We start from the raw sequence: 15716 nt of genomic DNA, 5'->3' as shown, positions 1-15716 counted from the left end.
AATGAGCTTTTATAAAGATAACTTTCCATGATCAGATGAGGACACTGCATTAAACTTCTTTGAAAGTTTATTGAGCTGAACAGCCTTATTTTGGTGGTGGGAATCCCAATTTGAAGTGCAGCAGGAGGGCAGTGAGGAACGATAACTCCAGAGGAATTTTAATAATCACCTTTTTACTGGAGGGGGGTACGGTAGTGCTTCATCAAGAAAAACTGGACTCAGCAACTCTGCTCAAAATATCCCTGGTCCTTCTGTGTGTCTCAGCTTTTATTCCTCCCCTGCTCTTCGCCCGTCCGTGCCCCATAAAATGATCGCATGATTATGTCCCATGATAATGTGCTGCATTCCAGCACTTCCTCTTAAACACTTTAGATTCCCTCCCTCCCCAACTGCAATTACACCCAACACCACAGAGCAACTGTCTGACCATGTACAAAAAAAACGCGTCCCAGTAGCGTCATAGACTCCCAAAATACAGCAGCTGTTGTTGAGACAAACTGGTTTTATGGCAGCCCACATCACCACTCTGCATAATTAACTGACATCCATCAACAAACCAGCATGATGACATCCTCTAACCAACTGATTAATGTTGCTGTTAGCAAATAAATTCTCAGCATAAAATGCAAGTCAGATTAAATAGAAGCTGTTTGGTGGCGTTGTGGTTTCAGATAGTCAGTTCCACTTGTTTCTGGACAAAATCTCCATCATGCTATCAACTGGTTTTCTGCAGCCAGTACAACAGTGATCATAAAAACAGCAATGCATTCTTATGATATTTACTATGTGGTTTAGCCAGCAGTCTGCCTTCACAAATAACGTCCTGCCTGATAACCTCCGTCTTATGAGTCTTGCACTCATACTGCAGATGTCAATTAAAACCATGAAAGGTAATCCTACTTTATTCAGTAGGTGAGGTAACAAGCTCCTGTCTTGCTGCCCATCACACACACTCCTCTACAGTGGTTCACTATGTCCTGCAGGAGTCCATTTTTAATGCTATTCTTCTGGCTGTGTTTACAACACAAACATCATGTGTGGGGAAACGACAATCACAAAGCACCTAAAATCTATGCGCCATATTTGGTATTGTGTTCATTGTGGCCATGATCTAACTGCGTGTTACATTTTTCATATTTCTCCTGAAATGGGTGTATACGGCACATTATTTCAGTTGTATGAGGCGGTCAGTAGTCAGACCAGCACCTGGAAGTATTTAGTCCCCACTGACCATCATGCTGCCTTTACATTAAGGCACCACAATTAGAGATGCTGTAGTGTGTGTGCGCGTGCGCGTGCGCATGCGTGTGTGGTTTCATGATTTCACAGGCTGACTTCTGGTAAATGGGTAGTAACCAGAGTTCCTTTATATTACTGAAGGTTAGTCATGGTTGCTAAGATTCTGGAAACCGCAAAACCTCTCTCACTGTCTGCTGTGAAATGCACACACACACACACACACACACACACACACACACACACACACACACACACACACACACACACACACACACACACACACACACACACACACACACACACACACTACTAATACTTTTCTCGTCTCAGCAGCCAAGAATCATAACCCAGCACCATTTGAAGAAGAGACAGCTCTCGCTGTAAATCTCTATCTCTCCCTCTTAGATAATTGGCCATCTATCCTCATGTTCTTCTCTGTTTGACAAAATCCTCACCGTGCTATGTGTTGAGTAAGCTTTTAAAGCATTTTATAGGTTGCTACATGCTGACTGAAGCACAAAGAGCACAATTACATCAAGAGGTTATGCTCCTTCTTTTTTTCCCCTACTCCTAATGATCTACCGGGTTCAGTGCTGATCTGGTGACTCACTGTGACCAGTCCGGTCTCGAAGAAATCATCGTAACAACAAAACCTGCTGTGTTATTACTTTTTCATTAAAGTGATGAGTGGGGGTTGAAGCAGCTTGAACTTTTTCTGTTTCGCTCTGTAGTGATTAGTGGGCAGCACTCAAACAAGGACAAACCTTTCCATATAATTTCACTACAGATACGGATACTCTTGATTTCCATGTAGCAGAGTTCAAAACTCTCACATGCAGATGGGATGTGATTATTATAATTCTTTCAACATAGCTTGTATATATTTCTAAAAGGGAAATGTATTATAGATGCGAGTTATTTCAAGGTCTGTTGGCTTTCTGGTTAGTTTCAAAGAGCGTGCACTGATGTGTGTGATTGTGTGTGTGTGTGTGTGTGTGTGTGTGTGTGTGTGTGTGTGTGTGTGTGTGTGTGTGTGTGTGTGTGTGTGTGTGTGTGTGCGTGCGTGCGTGCGTGCGTGCGTGCGTGCGTGCGTGCGTGCGTGTGCGTGCGTGCGTGCACACATGCATTCTCTGCAAAATTTGTCTGCAGTGGAAGCATTTATGTACTTTGTGGTCTTGTGTTCATGGTGCAGAGGGATATTAGGAGTGTGTATTAGGAGTGTGTTAGTGTGTGACATCAGAAATCGATGGTGGCCCATCTGGTTGTGTTTAGGCCTGGTCTGTGGTGGCAGACTGCTGGAGACGAGGAGGAGAGCCCTGCTCTTCAATTTAGAAAGGTTCCCACGGAGCACCTCCAGCTAACAAATCATGAAAGTCTGTCTGTGTCTGTGCCATTGTGTGTGCGTGTGTTCGTATGTTCAGTATATTTTGGAGAGATGCATTGTTTGTATGAGGCGGGGCGAATTGTTTGCGTTGTGGTGATCGAACGTTATATTTACTTACAGCGAAAAACGATCCGCACACTTCCTGTGTGTGCAAACTAAGTTTACCATGAGTCATATGTTGGCAAATGTGTGTGAATGCCCACATTGCTTTATGTGTATGTGTGTATGGGTGTACATAATGAACCAGGACAAACTTCTGTCATCTCCCCTCTGTGTTTATGATGTCGCTTCCTGATAGCTGTACCCCCCTCGTGTTTATGGACACAAAGAGAGCTCAATTAGTCACGTTATGCAACTGCAAGGGGTTAATCTTGAGGCCTCCAAGAGAGCATGAGAAGAGGGAGGATGAGGAGGAAAGCTTTCAGGGAGAAAGATTATGAATAGAAGAAACTGTCCATAAAAGATCAATGTGGACATGAAAAATGTGCTGCAGAAGTAGAAATCAAGAGATGGCCCGGATGATATGAGGATCAGAGCAAAGAGGTTCATTCTAGCTTTGATAAGTCATGCTGCCTCTGATGTCTTTGATGTTAAGAGAGGTATGCAAGGTGGGAAACATCTCAGTCAAAGGGGCGGCGATGAGGTAGGAGGGGATATTTAATCCAAGCGCTCAGGGCTGTTGAGATAAACCAGGAATTAAAGGCCAGGGTGCAGGCTAATCATAAACTACAGGGATGAGGTTCAATTATGATCGGTGAGCGCAGGAGAGTGGATTCCTTGTCTGTGGGCTCAGAGTGTGCAGACCAGTAAACATGAAATAACCAGCCAGTCATCAAAGCTGAAACGACCCACTGCAGATATAACCAGTGATAAACAGGCAAAAAATGATGTGGCTAAATCTTGACCTTCAAAGCTTCGTACAGTACGAGAGGTTTTCTATGTAAAAGCCCATTGACTTCAAGGCTCGTATACTTAAAATGACAACTAAACATTTAGGAAACACTGCTGCTATGTTTAACTTAAATGTACTTTTTCTACTGGTCGAGGTGTGCACTGTTTTGCACTCATTCTTGGTCGTGTATTTCAATATTAAATCTGCATTTGTTTTTTTCAAAGAAACATCACTGTTGTGAGGAAATAGTGTAAAATGGTCAAGTCTGTCTAAGATTAAACTGCATTACTTCCAAAGAATAGCACAACACTGACGAAAAGTAATGCAGACATCATTTTAACTGTTGTGAGTGAGCTCATCCTTGAACATACACTTTTACACAGAATCAAAATCCATTAAAAATCACAACAAAATGCTGTCAGAGATGAATATTCCTCTCAAAAACATAGAAGTTCCAGTTTGTCACCACGTTAAGATGCTCTAAAATATACTTGGTTTAAAGATTTATATGAAGTCCAAAAAGGCTGGAAGGATATTTCTATATGTCGGTCAGTTGGTCGGTCTGTCTGTCCAATACATTGATCCAGACTGAAATATCAACAACAATCTGATATGTATGCATGAAATCCAGGCATTAATTCCCGTCACCTTTCAATTAGTGTCATTTTCATTTATTTAAAATTTTGCTTTCTAAGAAACGAATGACATTCCCATCAGCCTGCACCGTGTGGTCAGTGCAACAAATGTTAGCATGCCAGCAAACATTACCTGCCAGCAAACATTACCTGCCAGCAAACATTACCTGACATCGTTACACGTCAGACTTTTTGTTCGATACTCTTCATTTTGTTCTGTTTCCTGTTACATAAATGCATCTAATAATTTTGTTCCTGTTGTGTTGTTACAGAGTGAAGAGTTCCACATTTACACCCAGTACTGCACCAACTACCCGCGGTAAGAAAGCAACCTGTGTGTGTGTGTGTGTGTGTGTGTGTGTGTGTGTGTGTGTGTGTGTGTGTGTGTGTGTGTGTGTGTGTGTGTGTGTGTGTGTGTGTGTGTGTGTGTGTGTGTGTGTGTGTGCGGTCTACTGTACACTCGTTATTGCATCCTGATCTCACTTCCGTACGCCGTCTTCCCAGCGTCTCACGTAGCTCCATTATGTACGGCGCTCAATGCTTCAGCTTTTTTCCTCCCTGACGAGCTGACACGCTCTATAGAGTCCTCCTCAGCAGGAGTCAAAGTGTCTACCGTCAGTTGTGCCTCGGGGGCTCTCCACCTCCCGCCCTGCTTCTTGCTCCATTTGTTTCTGCCATTCTTTTATTCGTGGCCTATTGAAAGACTTACAGCTCACACACTGACAGGCGGAGTATTAGAGTTGTCACTCCACCATAGCTGACGCTGGTAATGTTTTATTCTGCGTTGTGTGGTGAGCGTTGTGTTGCCGTGGGACACCTGTATGGAATAATGTGGAGTACTCTTGTGTCACTGTGCATACTGTCTGTGATAAAATCAGCTGAAACGTGAGGCTTTACCTCCTGCTGTGATATACTGCACCTCCCTAACACACCTTCTCCTCTGGCTACCAGCTTCCTTCTGCTGTGTATGATAAGAAAGGCAACGTGAGCAAGAAGCTATTTAAAAGCTAATGGGGACTAATTGAATGCTGATTGTGTGTGTGTGTGTGTGTGTGTGTGTGTGTGTGTGTGTGTGTGTGTGTGTGTGTGTGTGTGTGTGTGTGTGTGTGTGTGTGTGTGTGTGTGTGTGTGTGTGTGTGTGTGTGTGTGACTCTGTGTGAGTGAAGGGGCTGTTGTCAGCTGTTTGAGATAGACCGTCTCCCACATCCACACCACAGCTGGTGACCCCTACCAAGGTCACACACGACACACAGGCAGACACTTGCACATATTCACACACACACACACACACACACACACACACACACACACACACACACACACACACACACACACACACACACACACACACACACACACACACACACACACACACACACACACACACACAGGCTGTAGATCTATGAGCTCTTAGGTCGGGTTTCCTCCAGAACAATGTGAGGCCTGTGTGGAGCTGCACTGGAATTTAGACATGCAGACATGCCTGTGTGTGTGTGTGTGTGTGTGTGTGTGTGTGTGTGTGTGTGTGTGTGTGTGTGTGTGTGTGTGTGTGTGTGTGTGTGTGTGTGTGTGTGTGTGTGTGTGTGTGTGTGCATACAGCCTCCATTTGTTTGTAAAAAAGATCTTTATTCTTCTGCAGGTCAAACAAGCTCCACAGACAGTAATTTGGTTCATACGAGTTTTTTTTGGTGTTTTATTCAAATATGTGGCAAAACAAATTTAAATTTTGGTGAGGACATCTCTACCAGCATGAAGCATCTATCATGCCATTAGAGATACAATCTCTCAGAGGATCTCAGGCTGAAATAGGACCGGATCATTAATAACTTTATTTAACTTCATAGAACATATTTTGATGAATTCTCTCACCCAAATTCAGATGATTTGATTGAGAGGATTTATCATTTGAATATATAAGTGGTTTCAGTGTACGACTGATAGAACTTCAAAATCGGTGCATCTGCACATTATGACTTAGATATTATTGTATGTATTATTTTATATCATTTTACATTATGAATTATGGAGAATAAAAATAATCAATATCAACACTAATAAAATGATTAATATAGAAATATTGTCCAGGCTGAAAGATGGAGATCCTTTTCTGTGCTTTTTAAATATGTATATGATCCCTGTCATCTATAAGTTGATATTCCCTCTATGTTTTCAATTTCTGTCCAAACAGGTCAAATTTTTCTTAATCAGTTTTTTCAGGACATGCATTACAGCTTTCACTCGTCATTGCTGTCAAATTACGGTATACTACGCATTCATGACATCTTATTTGCTGTGCTTTGTCTCCACAGGTCGGTAGCTGTGCTCACAGAGTGCATGAGGAACAAGGCGTTGGCCAAGTTTTTCCGCGAGCGCCAGGAATCTCTGAGGCACTCCCTGCCCCTGGGCTCCTACCTGCTCAAGCCAGTGCAAAGGATCCTCAAGTACCACTTACTGCTGCACGTACGTCTAACAGTTGTTTAGCTCGCAAACACACACACTGACATACAAACATTTACTCTGTACCCACAGAAATGTAAGTTCAGACACACACTTATAAGTGCACACTAATGGTTTTTATCGACGCCAATGCGTGTGTACAGTGAAGTGACAGCATTCTGACACGGCTTCCAACTCGGCTCTGTTGGAGAAGCCAAATGTTCAGACATATGGTGCTCAGTGTGTGTGTTCCTGTTGTATGTGCTTGTATTGGAGTGCAAACACTGTTTTTTATTTTTTATGATCACCTAAACAACACACGGGTGTATGTAAGTGTGCACCCATTATTTGCACGTGTGTTTGTGAACATGCATGTGTAAATGTTTGTGCATACACTTGTGTGTGAACGCTAACTCACAGCGGTTTGTATGTGTCGCCTTCACAGGAGATAGCCAACCACATGGAGAAGGACACGGAGACCTACGAGGTGGTGCAGGAAGCAATAGACACCATGCAGAGGGTGGCCTGGCACATCAACGACATGAAGAGGAGACACGAGCATGCTGTGAGGTTGCAGGTACAGCGAGCGCACACAAAACAAAGATTAGAACCGATTGGATGACCTGAAATCTTGAACAGTCATCCTCCTTTCTTAGAACCTTTCCTGAATCCATTCCATGTTGAGCGTGTGATCATGTGTCCAGCGTGCACACGCAGTAGTTTAAAGCCTTTCAAGGAGCCAATTCTTTTATTGTTCTGCAGAACAGTTATGTGAACTCTAGGTTTTGAATCAGCCAAGGCCCTGATCCTCCCTGCATGTTACGCAAGTCACTGCATTTTCCACAGGGTTAATGATGGCCTTGCATAAGGAGGGCACATAAAAGGGAAGTTTGTTTCTTTTATCTGCTGGGAGACGGAACGGTTAGAGATGAATACAGGAATGTGTGGAAACGTTTGCTCTAAGAGTCTGGAAGTATTGGCTTCATAAAAATGTTCATTTTATCCTTTTTTTTCTTCTTCTTCATCGGCATTTTTCCCTGACTTACCATTGTTACCAACTTCCCCTCAACCTTTTTGTTTCTATGGCTTTAAGTCTGTGTCTTCCTGCATTCAGTTACACAACTCACATCTTATATCCTCCTCTTTTTACACTCTCTTTAAAAATTTACCTTTTTAAAGTAGCTTTTCAGTGGTGTGTCTGTAATTTTACTGTTTCAACTTTTAGTTGTGTTTTTTTATGTTGTTTTGATTCTCATATTTAAAGGACTTTGTGTTTTTAAAAGAGCTATACAAATTACATTAATTATTAATCTTTTAACACTATTTCACTCATAGTCTGCTTTTTCTTTTTACCATAATTCATTTTTATATTTTTTGATAAACTGGATTAATGGAACTGAATTTTTATAAGCTGCATTTCAAAAGTTTATTTTTGGCCAAATGGTTGTTGTTTTTTAAATCTCCTTTTTGCAAACAAACAAACAAACAAATAAATAAAGTTATTCAACTCCCCTCACTTTCTGTAATTCTGTGCTCATTGCAGGAAATTCAGAGCCTGCTGACCAACTGGAAGGGCCCCGATCTGATCGGCTACGGAGAGCTGGTTCTCGAGGGAACGTTTCGTCTGCAACGAGCCAAAAATGAAAGAACTCTCTTCCTGTTCGACAAACTTCTGCTCATCACCAAGAAGCGAGAAGAAACCTACACGTACAAAGCCCACATCTTGGTCAGTCATACAGCTCGAAGCACTACACGTTCTAAAGAAACACTGCACGTAGAAATGTTTCTGCTCAGTAACACTATTTTTGTCATGTGTCTTGCAGTGCTGTAACCTGATGCTGGTGGAAATTATTCCTAAAGAGCCGCTGAGTTTCAGCGTGTTTCACTACAAGAATCCCAAACTACAGCACACAGTCCAGGTATAGCAACATTACATGAGAGGGTACACATCTTAACGAACGTCGAACACCTTTTGAATGTCACTACATGTTTAAAAATGTAGCTGTTAGTGGCTTTGTGCAGGATTATAATCAGAAAGTGTGATGATTATTTGCAGGTGTCTGAATGCTTTGTTGAACGACCAGGTTCACCTGACTGAGTTGCTCAGACATGTTGAGCGTTTAAAGGCTAATGGTGGTCATTTTTGTTACTTAACCACTGAAAAAGAAAAAGCTAATGTGTAATGATGTAAGGAAGCAGCTCTGCAAATTTTGAAGGATTTATTCCAACCCCCTTAGCTGCCTTTAAAGTGCATGTATGATATTATCTTCTGTGTGATGTTTCGCCCTCTGCCCCCAGGCCAAATCACAACAAGACAAGCGCATGTGGATCTTGCACCTCAAGCGCCTCATACTTGAAAACCATCCTGCCAAAATCCCTGCCAAGGTAAGAGCAGCTCATCTCCTGGCAGCTCCTTCTCTATTCACTGATGGCATAAACACAAGCTTTGAGTGGGATGTGCTGGAAAGATAACTCCCTCCTCCTTTCTCTGTCTTTTCTGTATTTCCCTCCTTTTTTCTACTGTCTTTGCTTTCATGTTCACTGATTTCTTACACTTATTTATTGTCATTTTGGCACAGTCACTTCTCTGTCTCTTCATGTGCCTTTGACCGTGTGCAAATGGAAACGGACGATTTCTCTCCTGGAGTCACTGAGAACGTTCACTATGGTTTCATAGAGAGGCTGCTCATCAAGTGTCAAACTTGAACTAAATTGTTGAGGCATGACAGTAGTGTGGCGCCATCCAGTGTTAAAACGTGTTCATCATATTCTAACCTGTTGAACTGACCGTGACTTTACTCTTTGAATTCTAGGCCAAGCAAGCCATTTTGGAGATGGATGCAATGCGTAAGTGCAAATTTACATTTAAGTTGAAAAGTTAATGATCTTTTCTCATTAAAATAATATTCTACTTTATATATTTTAATCTTCATGTTCTTTGTCAGCAGATATCATCTTTTACATTTTAATTATCATTTACGAGTGGTGTTATATCTTTCCTGTCGTTTCTGCAGATCATCCCGGGTTTCATTACAGCCCCGACAGTGACAAGAAGGATTCCCTTCAAACCAAGGAAGGCCCCACTCCTCGTAGAGGACGCAGAAAAGGTGAGAAATGTAGTCAAAAGTCCAAGTGAACTTTGTGTTTATTTAAGACCAAACAGCGAGGACCAGATCAAAAGTGCTGTTGTCCTAACTCGGTTTGCAAAAATACTGACATAAATAAAACTTTATACACACATGCACAATCTATAACACAATTACACAGTTGAGCTTTACGTTTTTGTTTTTTTTATCATGTTTGTTTTGTCTGTCTTTGCAGAACCCCTATCTAAATTATTGAAAAATGCAAAGCACAATGCTGCCAACACTGACGGTGAAAAAGTGAGTCATAATTAAAGATAATGAACCGTTTTAACACATAAACAATCACAAACACCAATTCTTTGAACCAAACCCCAAACTGTCTTCGTCTCCGCTTCTCCAGCGAACAAGTCTCGGCGCCACCCTCCTTTCTCCAATGTCCCAGCTGGCTCTGGGCACTATAGGTCGCAGTCGCAGCCTCATCAACCAATCACAGGAGTCTCTGGATCCCGGCGATCACTATGACCACAGTGACAGGGAGGAGGGAGAGGAGCCACATCAGCAGGATGCTGATGACGAGGATGACAGTGGTCTGGTGGGTTTATGCTGACCAAAACAAGTCTGCATTATTTGATTTCTTAACTAAAACACTTCAGTGACACACACTTTCCAGCCTGTGTGATCGTTTAATTCCATGTCTTTTAAATATGTTATTAATGCTGAAAACTCTGCATTTAGGGAGGCGGAAAGAGGCTGCGAGTCCCTGGCAAAAGCAGCAGGAAGAGGCTGAACCCTCAGGCATCTGTTGATAGCATAGAACAGTGGAAAACCTTCAACATGAGCACCTCAGACCTCCAGGTAGTAAATTAGTCCATGGCTACACTGTAGTAACTGATAAATGAAATCATTATATATTGTATCTCAGTGATTTTATTCATGTAAAACAACTTATTTCTGCGGTTCTTCCACTCAGAGAGCCAGAGAATCTCTGGTAAGGGAAGGAAGTCACCACCCACCACTCCTCAGGTCCCCGAACGTGACAGAGGAGCCTCCAGAATCCCCCATTCCTGCTGTTATAGTCACAGAAAGCGACCATTCTGTGAGGAACATCTGGGCAGACCATCGGGCTCGAAGGGCCATGTTCCCCACCCGCCAGAGGACCATGCAGCCCGAGGACGAGGACGAGGACATCTACCAGATGTTTGTCCCCACGGAGCCCAGCGGACCAGAACCAGAGGCGCCCTCGGAGAGGTCAGACGCGACCTCATCACCCAAGACAGCTCGGCCCTGCAGCTGGCATGTGGAGCAGGTGCCCAAAGTGCAGGTTGACCCTCCACCCGATGGAAGCAGAGTCCTGCGGAGGGCGAGCAGTGCAGGAGAGAAGGCTACGGAGGCCCGAGAGAGCCCTGAAGATGATTCGGCCGGTCACAGCAACCTGGAAGTGATCCACACTGAATCATCCAGCAATGACATATCTGGGTCATCCTCAGCTGAGCAGCTGACAATAGACGATATTGAAAATGTTTATGACAATATCAGCTATGAGGACCTGAAGAGCATGGGCCTCATCAGAAAGGACCCAGAAGAGAGCCAGCCGCAGAAAGAGACATCTACAGATCCACAGGGGTCCCAGGGCCCGGCAGCAAGGGTACCAAGCGCTCCAGGGGCCACAGAGTCTGTGACTGAACCAGACGGTTCGTCAGAGAACAACCGGTCCTCCGCACAAGAGGGGAAGCCATCTGGGACATGTGAGCTCAAGATAGTGGAGGAGAACATATATGACACCATTTGTTTTAGGGAGCCACCATCAACAGAGCTCAAGGGAATTAATGAAGGCAATAAACTGAAACAAGAGAGGGACAGTCTGCTGGCCTCAGAACAAGACCTGACTGAAAGTCTTGGAGGGTTTGTTTCTGAGGAGAGCCTCCACTTTGATGAAGGACCAGATGTCTCCTGTCCTGTCCCGTGTTCCTCTGAGCCAGATTATTCCTCTTCTTCTGCCTCGGAGACTTTTCCCCAATGCTCACAGAAAGGAGATAAGATGTCTGAGCGGGTTGACGAGATCTGGAACGACTTAGAAAACTACATCAAAAACAATGAGAAGAAAGCTGACCGACTTCCTGCCGCGTTCCCTGTGAGTGCCAGCGAGTCGCCGAAGAAGGCCTCATCTGTCAAAAACAGCCAGACAAAGAGCCCTCCTGTAATCAGTCCTCAAGCAGCCAGCCCTCCATCCAAAAGTCCCCCAGCACATCAGCCCAAACCCCCACCTATTACCTCCACACCATCATTCACCATCCCAGTTATCAACCTTCCTGACTTTCAAAGTGAAGGCACCACTGAAGAAGAAAACCACAGCCCTGCTCCCACATCACGCCCCCTTCCTGTCACCCCGGAGCCGCTCCCAGGCACAGTGAAGAGCATCCGCAACAGACTGGCTCGCCTCAGCAGTGGCAGCTTCCGCCTAGAAGACGACGACCTGGTGGAGCTTCCTCAACGTAACCCCCCTCAGAGAGAGTGTGCCCTCAAGGACCTTCATAGTTTGTTTCCAGGGGAGCTGGCAGGTCTGGACACCCCTCTGGGATCCTCCTCCCTCCTGCTGGGGGAGTCTGTAGACTTAGAACTGGACAAAAGCAAGAACCGTGTGTTCTTGATGGCGCGGCAGTACAGCCAGAAGATCAAGAAAGCCAACCAGCTGCTGCGCATGAGAAGCATGGACCCCGGAGACTCCTGTACTCGAGCCAGAGCAGATAAGAAACAGAAAGACCTTGCCGCCATCTTAGAGGAGAAGAAACAAGGAGGTGCTGCCATAGGTAACTCCAAACATTCATTTCTCTCTGAAAGATACTTTACGACAAGTCTGTTCCCAAATTTAAAGTCAAGATGTCTCACCTATTTCATTATTTATTTATCTGATGGCTATTTTCTCAATTTCTAATTACAAAAACTGGTTCATGTCAAAACAATGAATAAAAGGCATTCGTAACATCTGACGAGGCAACAGTATTGTTTTAAGTTAGTTTGTTTTATCTGACTAACAGTTTTAAACCTTAAGATTTTTTTTATTTACTGTCATATATGACAAAGAAAAACAGAAAACTGTCACATTAGAGAGGCTGTAACCAGACAATGTTTGTCATTTTTCCATCAAAAAAAATTAAATAGTCAGAGCTGCTGATTACTTTTCAGTTGATTGATTAACTGACAACATTTTTCAGCTTCACTTAAAGTTTTTTTTTGTCTAAAATGGATAAAAATATATTTAGAATACCCCGGTCAATAATAATATAGAAGACAATTGATTAAATGACTGTGTATAAGGTCAAAGAGGTTGCTTCTTCCTCTGTCTGTCCATATTTGCTGGATTTGTAAATCTATCAAATATGGACTGTCTCTAGTTCTGTGTTCAGAGATCATGTCCACTGCCTCTAAACGGCCAAAATATCCGATGCTGCATGAAAAATACAAACACGCCCTTCTCACTCTCTGTTCTCTCTTCAGGTGCGAGGATAGCCGAGTACTCTCAGCTCTATGACCAGGTCATGTTTAAGGACTCTCCCGGTGTAGCCGGTCAGACCTCTGCTACCCCCCATCACAGCCACCCGGGGCTGTCGTCCTCTCCGTCCATGCCCGAGACCTCTCTGGACGACGAATGGCTCCACTCCACCTACAGCAACGGAGAGCTGGCCAGCTTTGTCTCCTGCTCCAACGAGGTGGGGGATGCTCGGGCATCTTCTACCCCGCAGCGCAGGCTCACCTCTGCCTGCTCCATCCCCTCTCTCAAGACCTTCCCTCCTTCTCCAACCACTCCGCCGTCACAGAGATGGAGCTCGTGCATGTCGGCGCCGAGCGAGAAAGAGGATCACGTGTACAGTTCCATTAAGAGACATCCTTCCTTTAACGCGCCGTCTTTGCCCTCAAAGTCATCCCCACCCGGTCACTGTCAGTCAGTCAGCTCTCTGGGCAGCCAGCAGCAGGAGAAGAACCCCCAGTCTGAACTCAAATGTAACGGACCCGCTGTGGATCGGTCCACAGACAGACTTCACGGCCGCAGTTTGGGTCGGGCCGGTCGGCAGAGTAGCCTCCCAGAGCGGTCTACCCAGGGACAGTCAGACCTCACTTTACACGATGGACAACAGGTGGTGGTCCTCAATCGGGCTTCTGCAATGAGCATACTCACCGCCACCCAGAACTACCTGGCCAACTTTAAGGACAACGAGGAAGATGACGATGACTATGTCGAGATCCGCTCAGAGGACGAGAGTGAACAAGAGCAGGACAGGTTGGCACAGAGAAATGGCAGCTCAGCCATCCTTTCTGGTCCGAGCCGGGGTCTCGTCCAGTCTCAGAGTCTGCCGTGCACCCCGGTCCGCTCCTGCGACCCGCTGAGATCTCTGGACCGCGAGCATCTGGAGAAATACCTGTGGAGCGAGCCGCAGCAGAGCCAATCCAACATCGTCCAGTCTCTGAGGGAGAAGTTACAGTGTCTGAGCTCCAGTAGCTTTGCCTAAGGCTACATGACAACTAAAAGCCAAATATATATGATCATACAGCGTATAACCACAAGGGGGACACTGCTGCTTTGCCTTGGACGCCCTACATCTACATCCTAGACCACAGATATAAAACAAATATAACAGCATGGGTCAGACACAGTCTCTTTGATCGCAGCCATATTTATAATGACAAATTAATGCCTATACTTTGTGTAACAGGGCTTCAAAGGAAAACATAATAGGTTACTATTAATGGTCAAAATGCCACATTAGAGCCTGCATGCGAGCTGCCTTACCACTTCCAGACATCTGGTTGGAAACTTTTCAAGATTTTGACAAAGCAATGTTCTCATTTGGCATTCGGTGGGACTGAATGGATTTTAATGCTCAAAGGAATTAAAACTCTTTAATTGCTTTATGTGTGAGCCTTGTAGAGGTCATTGAAGTCATATGAATTGATTCTGCAAGAGCACTTGTGCCAATAAACTGTTGTACAGATATAGTAGTTCAGGATATCTGCTACCGACTGAATTATAATCTTTTCTGTGCTCGGCGTTTCACACCGAACGCATCAAATATCTGATGGTCTTTGCCGGATCGTGACCCCCCCTCCCCCCACATGAGGGGTACCTCTTCAATCATGATCCCTTTCTTTTCATTTTGTTCTTAAGGTTATTTTAACTGCACTGTAGGAGGGGTGAACCAGAGTCGTGGCTAGTGTTTGTAATTGTCTGAACAAGCAGCTTGACAAAGTTACAGTTCACATTTGCAATCTTCAGATCTGCTTCTCAGGCTAGTTGGTCACTTTTAGGAGCTTATTTTTTGGGCAATAACTGTAACAAACAGGAAAGAAAACACATTGGCTATCAAAAGATCCAATAAGTTAAGTATAACTAGACTTAGACTTGTAAGTCTATTTGAAGTTATTGTACTGTATATGTCACTCTACCTACCACCGTTGACATCAGTAGGGTGTCGTGCTTTAAAAATAAAGAGAAAATGCTGATATTTTAGATAATCTATAAGAAAACATAGAACTTCATATTTATTTTGAATCTGTGAGCAAACCAGAAATGTTTTATATGCGATAGCTTGGGGGCATCCATCATGTACAGCAAAATGTTCATCTCAACACGTAGATGATGTTTTCTTTTTTTTTGGATCATGCTAATTTTAACCTTTTGTTTTTAAGAGGGACCACAAAGGAGAGCATTAAAGGGAGTTAGTTAAAACACTACAGTACTGCATTTGGTGTACATTTGCTTTATTTGGTTGGGTTTTGTTTTTTGTTTTTGTTTTTTTTACTCAAATGGATAGTCAGTTGTTTATTTACCTTGTTTACGTCCCAACTGTCACGCTACTGATATTCCATCCTTACTCACAGAAAAGAAGTCACATTAAGATTGTTGTCAGTCACTTCATACAACACATTTGTTTTCTAACCTCTCGAAGCAAACCTTGGATATACCACACACTTTATTTTCTTTAAAAAAAAAAAATGACTTAACGCATCTGCCCCTGGTCGCAGTTACAGCAAGCCACAGACTAGTTGTA

At 43.8% G+C, this 15716-nt stretch overlaps 1 protein-coding gene across 3 annotated transcripts in view; it reads left to right on the top strand.

Moving 5' to 3' along the window:
• The window catches only part of LOC138633755 (pleckstrin homology domain-containing family G member 1), a 43160-nt gene extending 28957 nt beyond the window's left edge, over positions 1-14203 (top strand). For 2 of the 3 annotated variants that reach the window (XM_069720167.1, XM_069720166.1), the window contains exons 5-17: positions 4423-4469; positions 6460-6610; positions 7032-7163; positions 8130-8312; positions 8410-8505; positions 8885-8971; positions 9400-9433; positions 9601-9693; positions 9908-9969; positions 10073-10264; positions 10408-10527; positions 10643-12479; positions 13168-14203. In XM_069720167.1, coding sequence (XP_069576268.1) covers positions 4423-4469; positions 6460-6610; positions 7032-7163; positions 8130-8312; positions 8410-8505; positions 8885-8971; positions 9400-9433; positions 9601-9693; positions 9908-9969; positions 10073-10264; positions 10408-10527; positions 10643-12479; positions 13168-14177 — 4044 coding nt within the window. In that variant the 3' untranslated portion in view covers positions 14178-14203. The other variant, XM_069720168.1, reaches the window with a different exon arrangement.
• The last annotated feature ends 1513 nt before the right edge of the window (positions 14204-15716 follow it).

Source organism: Brachyistius frenatus, unplaced genomic scaffold (assembly GCF_029030835.1).
Source record: "Brachyistius frenatus isolate BFR_SWC_R1_liver_20210118 unplaced genomic scaffold, ASM2903083v1 Contig_235, whole genome shotgun sequence".
NCBI classification, from domain to species: domain Eukaryota; kingdom Metazoa; phylum Chordata; class Actinopteri; family Embiotocidae; genus Brachyistius; species Brachyistius frenatus.
Note: the sequence above shows the minus strand (reverse complement) of the source record. Positions and strands in the feature narration are given on the sequence as shown.